Source organism: Empidonax traillii, unplaced genomic scaffold (assembly GCF_003031625.1).
Source record: "Empidonax traillii isolate 1590-97213 ecotype Southwest subspecies unplaced genomic scaffold, ASM303162v1 scaffold1462:size220982, whole genome shotgun sequence".
NCBI lineage: Eukaryota > Metazoa > Chordata > Aves > Passeriformes > Tyrannidae > Empidonax > Empidonax traillii.
Genome location: NW_020956655.1, coordinates 138,408 through 149,131, shown reverse-complemented (window position 1 = coordinate 149,131; position 10,724 = coordinate 138,408). Strand labels below are relative to the sequence as shown.

Below are 10,724 nucleotides of genomic sequence, written 5' to 3'. Positions count from 1 at the left end.
GAGAGGCAGCCCCACAGAGCCTCTCCTCCTGTGCCACGGTCCTCTCTGTCCCCTTCTGTCCTCATCTCTCCCTCAGACCCCACCAGGCACAACAAAAGCTGCACGTTTGGCGACGGTTTTTCCACATTGAGGGAGCTCGGGCAAAAAAATATTGATACTAAGAAGCAATTTACTTTGGGCTGTGCTGTGCCATCGATCGTGGGGCAGGAGTCCCATTAAAATCAATGATTCTGAAATGTTCAATGTGGGGCTGCGGCATCGATGGGGAGTTTTGCTTAAAAATCAATGATGGAATATGGCGCTCTGTCAATAATTTCTCTGTATTCCCCTTCCCCAATATTTGCAGTCGGTTTTGTGCTTCCTCCTCTGCACTCGGTGCCTCTCAGTGCCTCTGGGAAGTTCCAGTCGTGATGCCAGGCCTGTCCTTGGCACCGGCAGGGAGTCCTGTCCCTCTCTCAGGTTCCAAAACCTGCATGGAGCACATTAGCCCCTGCTTTCCTGCCAGTTCAATGGGGAGAACGGGGCTGGCTCTGGGGGCAGTGGAGCTGCGGTGCCACGACAGGCACCCGGAGGTGCTCGGGGCTGCTCAGGTTGGGTGTTGTACCAGAGATCTCCTTCCTCACCTCCTACGTCTGCTTGCAGGTAAAGAGGCTGAGAAAAATTAGCATGTGCCATTTTAAAGTATGATCTAAATTGGATTTTGCATCCTTTTTCAGTGCGTGGTCAGTTCTCACACAGAACAGTAGAAAATGTTTAAATACTTGCTGTAATAAGGAACCCAGTTATTTCCCAGGATTCTTTATCCTGAGCCATAATGGCCCACATTTCCCAGCCCTAAGTGACCCTAAGGTTTGTCCTGCCTGCAAGCAGCCTGATTTCCCCTTGTGCTGAGGGAGCCCTGTCTGCCTCTGCCTGCCTTGGAGGGCTGCTGGTGACTGGGAAATGGGGCCACTACTTCAGTGGTTTGACCGGGGAGTTACAGATGTAAATGGGGAAATCTTTCAGCTTTAAAACAAATGACCCAATAGCAGCAGATGGATGGGAATGAACATGCTTCAGCCTCTATAGTCTGGACTAGGATGTGTCCCAAATGGAATTAAAACAATGAAGTATTCCAAGAGTCATATAAACACCTAGCTAAGGTGCGAACCATATCGTGGCCTTCTTCTTGTTATTCTTTAAAAAATGTAAAATTCAGTAAATATGAAAATACCCAAGCGGTGGAACTCTGGATCCACACAGAGGGATTTGCTCGTGACGATGCACTGGGGTTCCCAGTGCCTTTATCTGTCAGCCACGGCAGCGCTGAGCTATTGAGAGCAACATAGACAAAAGAAGCAAAACCTTTTAAAACCAGCATTTCTAGTTCTAACGGGGTAGGAACAATAAAATGAAGAGATTTAGGGCTTTTAGTGGGACGCTAAAATATGAAGAGCTCTTAAAACATACTGAGTGGCTTATCTGGAAATGCAAAATATCTCAACTTTGCTGCTGCACAAATTGCACCCACAGAACGTGATAAAAGCTTCTGCACCGCTAAATAAGCTGAAACCCCTGGAAGGGCAGTGGCTAAAAAGCATCTTTACATTATGGAAAAGACTTTTAGGGTGGGTTTGTTTCCTTTTTAGAATTCTATCTGGAGAATGTTTAAGTCGGATTTGGGCACTTTTTAGACAATCATTTGGCACTTGGAGATGTAGGTTCTTAGGCACAATGCGACAAGGTGAGTTTGGCCAGTCCTTCCCCGTGCATCCTGTAGAGCAGCTGGAACTCTGCAGGCAGCTGGTGGGACTCCTGCCACTTGGTGGTGAACTTGGTTCCCTTCTTGTCGTAGTAGTGGTACGGGAGGTCCTCCCGCGTGTTGGGGTCGAAGCCGAAGGGCCAGAATCCATACAGGTGGATCTCCTCACAGATGGCAGAGGCGAGGGTGTACATGAGGATACCTGTGCTCAGCCGCTTGGGGGACAGGTGCTTGTTCCTCCAGTACCTGGGGAAAGGAAGGTGTGTCAGAATCAATCTGCCCAGCAATAACCAGAGGATGTGCTGAAGCGATAACAAAGCTGCTCTCAAGACAAGCGGTGCCAGGTCCTGACTTGCCAGGCTGTGCCTGCCCCATCAGGCGTGAAGGGGAAAATAAATGAGACACGCATTGGAACAATTGTACAGATCGTATTTTGTCAAGTCAAACGCGAGGCAAACCCACCCACCTGTTAACGTGCTGCATGATATTCCCTGGCCAAGCCAACTGGACCTTCAGCTGCCCTCTGTGCTCCACGAAGAAGTCAACCAGCGTTCTCGTGACCGTCGCCGACGTGTGGAAGAAAAAAGCGGGGATCCACAGAATAGCCCCATCGAGCTTTTTCAAGCTTAAAAAGAAGTTGTTGCGATCCTGAATGGTCAAGAGGTTGTTGTAATACTTCTCCAGGATGCTGGGGTTGAAGGTGGTGAGGTTGGTTTTCCTTCCAACATCTTTCTGGAAAGCCTCGGTCGGGGCGAAGTTGCACCGGAAGACAAAATCTGATTTATCGATTTCCTGCCCGCACTGGCTCCCGGTCAGGATGCCGCTGTTCCCGACCACGGCACAGATGTTGTAGTGCTTGTTCAGGATGGGAGACACGTCGGGGAGCAGAGACCTGAAGTTACTGCTGATGGAGAAAACGTACTTATGGCTGGAATAATCGTAGTGCATCAGCTGCCCGATCCGAACGCTGCTCTTGGTCAGAGAGAAGTTCTTGATGACGTCAACGTGCTGGAGGATTTCCTGCCTAAAGGAAACGAGCAAAAGAGCAGAAAACACAGAGTTATATTCCTTTCTTTTTGCTGTGGATTTTCCCCTCCATGTAGGCTTTTTTTTTTTTTTTTTTTTAAAGTAGTTTCCAGAGCAACATAGTGCAGTGGCTTTTAAATTAATATAAATAGCTGGGAATTAGGGAGCTGGCTCCTCACCTCAGACTCCACTTGGCTCTACAGGCTGGTTCTGACTGGCACCAGCTAAGGCTGTGTCTGTGCCTCTTGGAATTGTGTGAGGATTAAAACATTGGATTGTCTGTGTAAGTCAAGGGTACAGCTCATGGTACACCCTGCCACGGTCACCCTGGTGTGGGAGTCTGTGACATTGTCCTGTTGGTGCTGTGACTTGTGTGGGCAGCTTTCTGCTGGGGCTCTGTGGGTCCAGGTATGTGAGCCAAATCCAGGATATCCAGCTGAATTAACAGGAGCCAATTTGTAAGTATCTATATCTTCATGTTCTCATTAACAAGCTTGGAATCCCAAACCCAAGCGACAGCCTCTGTCTCCATCTATGCAAATATAGTTCCTTAATGTCTAATCTGGGCGAGCACGCCGGCAACTTTACAAGGGTTATTAGGGAGACTTACAAAGCAAACAAAACCAACCCTGCTCGGGAATTTCCCTAGCAGGGCATAAAATTAGAAACCCAATACCACTTTATTTGCTCATGTTTATGGAAAACAAACAACCTCTCCTCCAGCTCTCATCCTCCAATGTCTGAGCATTAATGGAGTCCCACTGGGTGCCCTAATTATGGGCTCTGGCTGACGGACAAGTGCAAAGGCAGCTCCTGAGGCATCAGCTAAAATCATCAGAGGGGTGGCACAGGGACAAGCTTATGGAGCTGGTGGTGCCAGGGATGGAGTAACACTGGGTGGCCCCTGTCACACAGTCTGGGATGTCCCAGGGAAAAGATGGGCCAGGCAGAGTGCCATCTCCTCTCTATGGTCCACGGCTCCTGAGGGCAGCGGGCAGCATATGGTGGCACTGGAAGGGAATTATTTGTCCTGCTGTGTTTGGAGGGGTGCCTGAAGGGAGGAGAGGAGCCCAAACCCTGCACCGAGGGGTGCAGCAGCAAACCCATCCTGCCTGGCTGCAGAGCTGAGGGGCCTGGCTTCTGGCACCTAGCGTGGGATATGTGAACTGAGTGGTGAGGTGGTCCCTGGAGCAGCAGGCATTTGTCAGGACGAAATTACAGTGCAGGATGGCCGTAGCTGTCTTAAATGGCTAAATGGTTCTATTTTCGTTTATGGTGAAGTTTAATCTATGTAATCAGTGAATAGATAAAGAGAACAGAGCTGTGTGCCCGCCCCCGCAGCCGGAGCGGAGCCGGAGGCAGCAGCAGCACTGCACTTGCTCAGAACTGCCGGCAGCTGGGAAGTTTCCCTGGGCGTGTTTTGGCCTCCATGAACATGGCACTGCGTGGCTGTTCCAGCCCTACGTGTTTCCACTTTGAAACCCCAGCCATTTATCCTGGAGTAACGGCACTTTAAATCGCGCCCCAGGAAACTGGGTCACGTTCCAGTACAATAACGTGTGCTGCAGCCTCGTGTCCTGCTCTGAAATAATCAAGGCTTCCAGGGTAGCTGCAACCGTCTGGGGAAATGCTCTGATTCAGCCTTTGTCTCTCGCCGCTGGCAAATCCCTCAGAGCTCAGAGTATTCATTCAGCAGTCCCTGAGTGCATTCCCTTAAATCCCGGGGGGCAGGGGACAGCCCGGGCCGTGCCCAGGGCTCGCTCACCTCTGGTGGGCGAAGGCGCTCCGGTTGAAGGCCCACCTGGAGGGCTTGTCCTGCAGCTCCTGGCTCAGCGAGTTGGTGATGGGGACGAACGAGGGGTCCAGGAACTTCAGCGCGAACTGGGACCTGGGGAAGGGCGCACGGGCACCGACCCACGCACGGCACGCGGAGACACCCACGCAGGCACAGGCAGAGACACCCACGCAACACACAAACACGCAACACACGCGCACACAGACCCGCAGCCCGTTAGCGGCCGTGCCCGGGCCGCCCCCGCGGCCGTCGCCATCAGCACCGCGGACAGCGCCCGCCGCTTCCCGCCCGCATGTGGCTGTTACCGGGCCGGACGGGGCCCTTCCGGGCTGTACCGACCTGTTCTCACCCCTTCTGACCCGTTCCGACCCGTACCGCGCCGTTCCGCGCCCACACCCCTTGGTGCCGGAGCCCTCCCACCCCTCAGCATCCCGGGGCGGCGGTTCCCACGCCCGGCGCTCCGTCCCCGTTCCCGCGGTCCCTCCCGCTCCCCGGGCCGGGCCGGGCGCGGATGGAGCCGCATCCCCGCTGCGGTGGGACCGGGGGCCGCCATCCCGGCCCCCCGAGCATCCCGGGCATCCCGAGCATCCCGGGCCGCGCTCACCTGAATCCCGCGTGGAACATGTACATGCGGGGCCCGGCGGGGCCGGCGGCGCGGGGCGCCCCGAAGATGTTGTCCTTCTTGAGCGAGACGTAGCTGATGAGGGAGAGGATGAGCAGCGCGACGCTGAGCATGACGAGCCCCAGCACGCTGGCCACCCGCACCATCTTGCAGCTCCGCATGCCGGAGGCGGCCCCGCGGCTGGGCGGGTGCGGGGCGGCCGCGGCGCTACATGGGGGCGGCGGCGGGGCCGGGGCCGGGCCAGCACCGCCGCGCTCCGAGGGAAAATGGAGGGATGGAGAGCTGAAATGGCAGCCGGGAGAGGCAGCACCGGCCCCGGCGGCGCCGCTGAGCCCCCCCCGCCCGCCCCCGACACCGGCACGGCCCCCCCGCAGCCGCGGAGAAGGCACTGCCGGCCCCGGCGGGCCCCGACAGCACCGGCCCGGTGCACCCCGACAGCCCCGGGCTCCCCCCGACAGTCCCAGTGAGGCCCTCAACAGACCCAGGTTTCCCCACGGCAGATCCAGTGCCCTCCGAAAAGCCCCTGTCCCACCCTGGCAGTGCTGGTACCTCTGCAACAGCCCTGCTGTGCTCCCCAGCAGCCCCAGGTTTCTCCTCCTGGCAGCCCCAGGGTCTCCTCCCAGCAAGGCCCAGTACATGGCCCAAGTGTGCCCACCCTGACATCCCCAGTGTGCCCCCAGCGAGCTTGGGGTGCCCAGAGCACCCTTCCCCCTGCCTTGGGGTGCTCTGCAGCGATCCCCCAAAAGCATGGGGTGGCTGGGGGGGCTCATCCTGGCAGCCACAGGAACCTTCCAGCAGCCTCAGTGCCGCAGGGATCCCCCAGACCCTCTGGGTGTGTGGGGGGCTGAGTTTGGCTCAGCCATGGGGAACCTGGGCTGCTGGGGACACCGTGGCTGTGTCCAGGTGGGTGCTCCGTGTCCCCAGCCCCCATTTCCCTGTGACACCACAGATCACAGATGGCACACACAGGGCTGCAGGACCCTGTGCTGGGCTGTGCAGAACCAGTGCTGGCTTGCAAGACCCTCGTTCTTTAGAAGCCTGATGTCTGGGGCACGGTTCATTAAACTGACCCCTAAATCACGCAGCAAATTCCACGTGAACTCCAAGAGAGCCTGACTTCTGATCCAAGGAATGTCCCTCATGAGCATGACTTCTGCATGCTGCACTGCTCTCAGTGTTCTTTCAAACTCCATTTTTCCCTCACAAAGCTTTTCCCCCCAGCCCACTCTGCCTCCCAGCCCCAAGTTCACTGAAGTGCCTTATAAATAATAAATCTTGCCTTTGTAGCCCCGTCCTTGCTCTGGGCTATATCCTACCCGCTCTCCATGCACGAGGCTCTCTTTGAAGAGCAGGAACACGAGCAGCTTGCAGGGCTGGGGTTTGTGTCACAGCGTGGCTCTCCAGCCTGCAGTGGGAGTTCGACCTGAGCATGCCCGAGGTCTATATCCCACTCCTGTGGGATGCCTGTAGCTTTGGTGGAGAGAGAGGAAAGGCTGGGAATGTAGGATATAACAGCTGTTTGATACAGGTTTTTATGTGACTTTCACATGGTGCCTGCTGTCCACCCAGTGCATGGTGTCCCCAGCCTCAACACGGGTAGTGTTGTCCCAGTGAAGTCCCAACCTTCCCAGGATAAACCAACTGGCTGGCACTCCAGCCCCAGGTTTGGGCCCCTTTCTTCCTGTATCCTGCCCATGCAAATGAGGTCTGGGAGCACCTTGGGAAGGTGTTTTGGTAAGAAATGTTTCCCCCCGCCGTGCGCCGCAGCCTCTCTCCTGACCCTCTGTGAGCCCCAGCCCCGCGGCCCCGCAGCCAACAAGTTGCAGTGGAAACAAAGGCAGTTCTTACTTCAGATTCTTCCGAGATAGCAATATGTCAGGAGCCCCTGGAGAGGCTGAAAGTAAATGAATCAGTGCTAGAAAGTGAAGGATATCATCCGTGCTGAATGGTGAGGAGTCCTGAGCAGCATCTCCATTGATTTTCCCGTAATTGACACCCAGCTCTGCTCGCCGCAGGCTGCACGGGAGTGCAGGCCCAGGTACGGCTCTGCTGCAGCTGCCTCGCCTCAGTGAGGGGCTGTGGGAGGCTCGGCAGGAGCCGCTGGGCCAGGCACCCACGCTGCTCACGGGCTGCTTTACAGCTGCCTCGAGGATGAGGGGCAGGGAGGGCAGTGTCCCACCCATTGGGTCCACTGGGCACTTAGGAAAGGTTCCCACTTTGCACTTATGGAAATGGGACAGGGTCTTTTTAACTGTACAGGAAAGTTGTGCTTTGAAGATTTGCCCCTGCTGAAATCCACCTTTTCCCTCCGTCCTTTAAAGCTGCTGTTTGGGGTCTCCGAGCATAAGGGGGTCTGGGCCTGCCTGACTGCACTCCAAGTGGTTTTAAAGTCTCTTTAAAACCAGGTGCCTGCCAGCCTGCTGGGGCGTGGAGATCCATGGATTTATTACCAGGAGCCGCCTTTAGCGGCCCAGGCTGCTGGTTTGCAGTGGCTCTGCCCGGACTGAAAACACATTGCTGGGGGAAGGCGGTGAGGAGTGAGCACCTGCAGCTCCTGGAACCCCTGCACCCCAACCCTTACAGCAGTGGCAGCAGCCACAGGACGCAGCTGCAAACAGGGGGGCACAGCGGGGACACTGTCATGGGTGTTGGGGACCAGAGGGGACCCCGCTGGCACCCCGCTGGAAGCCAGGCAGGACTGAGGCTGGAAGCAGGGGGGATCCCAAGGGGACCCCAGTGAGACTCAGGCAGGATCCGGGCAGGACCCTGTCCGTGCCAGCCACAAGCCCCGCGGTTTCCCTGAGTCACTCCCGGCCGGAGCCCCGAGGTTCCTGCTGATGCAGCGCCGGGGTCTCTAAATGCTTTGTTGAACGCCTGCCCACTGTGCCTAAGTGCTTTCAGCCTGGGTGGCTGCTGAATCGGGTTTCCTGGGACAATTATTTGGAACATAAGTACCCAAAGTCTGCTCGAGTCCTTTTCTAAGTGCTTACGTTATTCTGTTTTAAAACCCTGGCACTGCATCCTCCTCCCTGCGGTCAGACCGGTCCCAGAGATGTACTTATTTTAATTATATTTGGAAAAACGCTTGCTGGACACAACGGAATGCCAAACGTGCAGTGTTTTCGCTCAGCCTCTAAGCCCTCACCCTTCTGGCGGCTCCAGGAGCCAGCTGAGTCCCACCAGGAATGTGGGAATTATGCCCCAAGCCTCAGTGGGAAACAGTGGGAATAATCCTGGGGTGTCCACGGGGAGGGACTGGTGGGTGTGCATGTTGTTACCTCCTCTGCTCGCTGCTGCTCTAAGTACAGGGTTAGTTAAGCTGGGCTTGGCAAGGCCATCAAGTGACACAGGCTCCTGGGCACTCAGGGGGACATGGAGACAACTGCCCCTGGAACGGGGAAGTCACCAGCTCCCAGGTTATTATTTACTCTTCCCTAGTTAAACCACTGGGAATTTACTGAAGGCTTCAGGCTTTAAGCTCATCATCTCTTTTAATAGTTTATTACGTTTTAAAACGATCCCACCAGCTGCGTCAGATATTTTCCATGCCAATTGCTGCACCTCCTTCCCAAAGGAACTGCAGACATCCAGAGGCTCCTCTCTGGAGTGGGGCAAGAGGTGGCGAGCCCAGCTGTGTGCCCAGCACCACAGGGATGCAGAGCTCTGGAGGGACACAGGGCACCATGGGGAAGCAGGACACCTCAGGGATTGACGGCACTGCCACCTGCCAGGCTGCTGCCCTGCCCCCGTGGGCTGGCACACCGCCGTGTCCCTCGGGATGTGTCTGCCTGCCCGTGTCAGCCGACCTCAGCAAGGACGAGCAGCCCCACTGTGGAAAATCCTAATGAAAAGGCTAAAGCTGGGAAGAGTTGGGAGCGATTAGTGGTGTGCATGCAGCTGAGCTTCCTGCAGATTACTTGTCTTTAGACCTAATCCTCCGCGCTGGAAAAAATCCCAAATCTCTTCATTTTTTTTATGGAGTGATTATCACAGACTCCAGAATGATTGTGTAAAAATTAATCCTGGGGGATGAGGCTGGGTTTGGAGCTGCAGTGTGGTGCTGGCCAGAAGCTGGTAAACAAACCTTTCCCGGAGTGAGGGAATTAAACTCCGGCCGCGCTCCCTCCGTTTGGCTGCACTGAGGGGCCGTATGCAATCCCTCCAGCCTGGGGCAGGAGCGGTGGATCATGGGGTGGCTGGGGATACCCCACAGCCACAGGTCCCCAAAGGCTTTCCAGGGCTTCCCTGGAGGTGGGAGGGGGCTATGGAGTGGGCAGGGGGCTTTGAAGGTAAGAGTGCCGTGAGTGGAGCCCGTGCCAGCCCCCCGGCTCCGGCCGAGCTCTGCACTCATCCGTCCTCAGGGCTCCGGCTCAAAAAGGTGCTTAAGCCCAGCATTAGGAGCGCGCCGTCCCGCTGCCAAGCGTGATGGATCTGTAACTATTCTGAAGCCATCCATGAATATTGCATGTGGATCCACTTATCGGAGCCTCCCCGGCACGGCAGCCCGGGCCTGCTTTAATAGGCGGCTGTCAGGAAATGCAAGCCAGGGAGGAACAGTTGGGATCAGCCCTTTTGGTGCCAGCACCGAGGGACTGGGGAGTGAGCTGGGGGACAACGGCAGGGATGGGACTCCTGGCTGGTTTAAATGCTCTTCCTCCCCTCGGTGTTTGGTCCCTGAGAGCAAACAGCACCTGGGTTTGGGGGGCTGCCCGCTGGGCAGGAACATGGAACACGGACCACCCAGCACGGTCCTGTCTGGAGCCACAGGGAGGAGAAGTGACTCAGAGTCTCACTGCAAACTTCTGCAATTTCTTTAAACCCCCAAAGCAGAGCCAGGACAGCCAGGAGCTGCTGGGGTGATGGCAGAGCCAGTGCTGGAGTCCAGGGGGCAGTTTGAGCGGAGCATCCTGTTCCAGGCCAGTCCCACAGCGCTCCAGGCAGCGGGGGGGCACCAGCAAGGTCTGAATGCCCCTGGAAAAGCCACCCTGAGCGGGGGCCTTGCAGTGATTCACTAGGTCAGGAGTTGGAGGTTAAGCCCGGGTTAATTTTATGCATTAATCAGGAGGAGAGGGAACCTTTTATTTGTCCTGCAGGGCCGGCGTCCCTCTCCCGTTTACACCGCGCGGCTCCAGTGATTTCATTAGGATCCGCCAGGCCAGGGAGGGAGCGGAACTCGGCCCCTTAATTAAGACGACTGTTGCTAAAGGCAGAATGATGGAAAATAATTAACCCTGTATAAAAACCACACGATGCTGAGAAGGAGCAATACATAATTTAGGAATGGGGAGGCCACTATGCAATATTAATTGCAGACAGCATGTCTGAACAGCACGACACGCCGCGGGCCCTGCGCCCCTCTCGCAGCTGCTGCGGAGGCTGCTGTGGCTCAGGACGTTCAGCAGAGAGCTCACAAGTTGCCCCTCTGCAGTAAATGGCCACTGCAGCAGGGCAGGGGGGGCTGCATGCACTTGGGGGAGCGAGGGGCTCTCCGGGAGAACCATGGGCACAGGGCTGTGTCTCGCCTCCCAGGTCTCTGCTGG

The 10,724-nt window shown here is 56.3% G+C and overlaps 1 protein-coding gene across 1 annotated transcript; it reads right to left on the bottom strand.

The window, feature by feature from the left end:
• Positions 1 to 931: 931 nt before the first annotated feature.
• Positions 932 to 5,423, bottom strand: ST8SIA3 (ST8 alpha-N-acetyl-neuraminide alpha-2,8-sialyltransferase 3). Its single transcript, XM_027907442.1, has 4 exons — positions 5,167 to 5,423; positions 4,533 to 4,655; positions 2,208 to 2,765; positions 932 to 1,987 (listed from the first exon to the last, which is right to left on the bottom strand). The coding sequence occupies exons 1-4, from the start codon at positions 5,343 to 5,345 to the stop codon at positions 1,705 to 1,707; spliced, it is 1,143 nt and encodes a 380-aa protein (XP_027763243.1). The 5' UTR covers positions 5,346 to 5,423; the 3' UTR covers positions 932 to 1,704.
• Between the last annotated feature and the right edge of the window lie 5,301 nt (positions 5,424 to 10,724).

Bases quoted from the DNA above. Each gene is read 5' to 3' on its own strand.
- ST8SIA3 (XM_027907442.1), bottom strand. From the start codon at position 5,345: ATGCGGAGCTGCAAGATGGTGCGGGTGGCCAGCGTGCTGGGGCTCGTC. The intron at 4,656-5,166 runs GTGAGCGCGGCC...GCCCTTCCCCAG, and splicing joins ATGTTCCACGCGGGATTCAG to GTCCCAGTTCGCGCTGAAGT. The intron at 2,766-4,532 runs GTGAGCGAGCCC...CGTTTCCTTTAG, and splicing joins AGCGCCTTCGCCCACCAGAG to GCAGGAAATCCTCCAGCACG.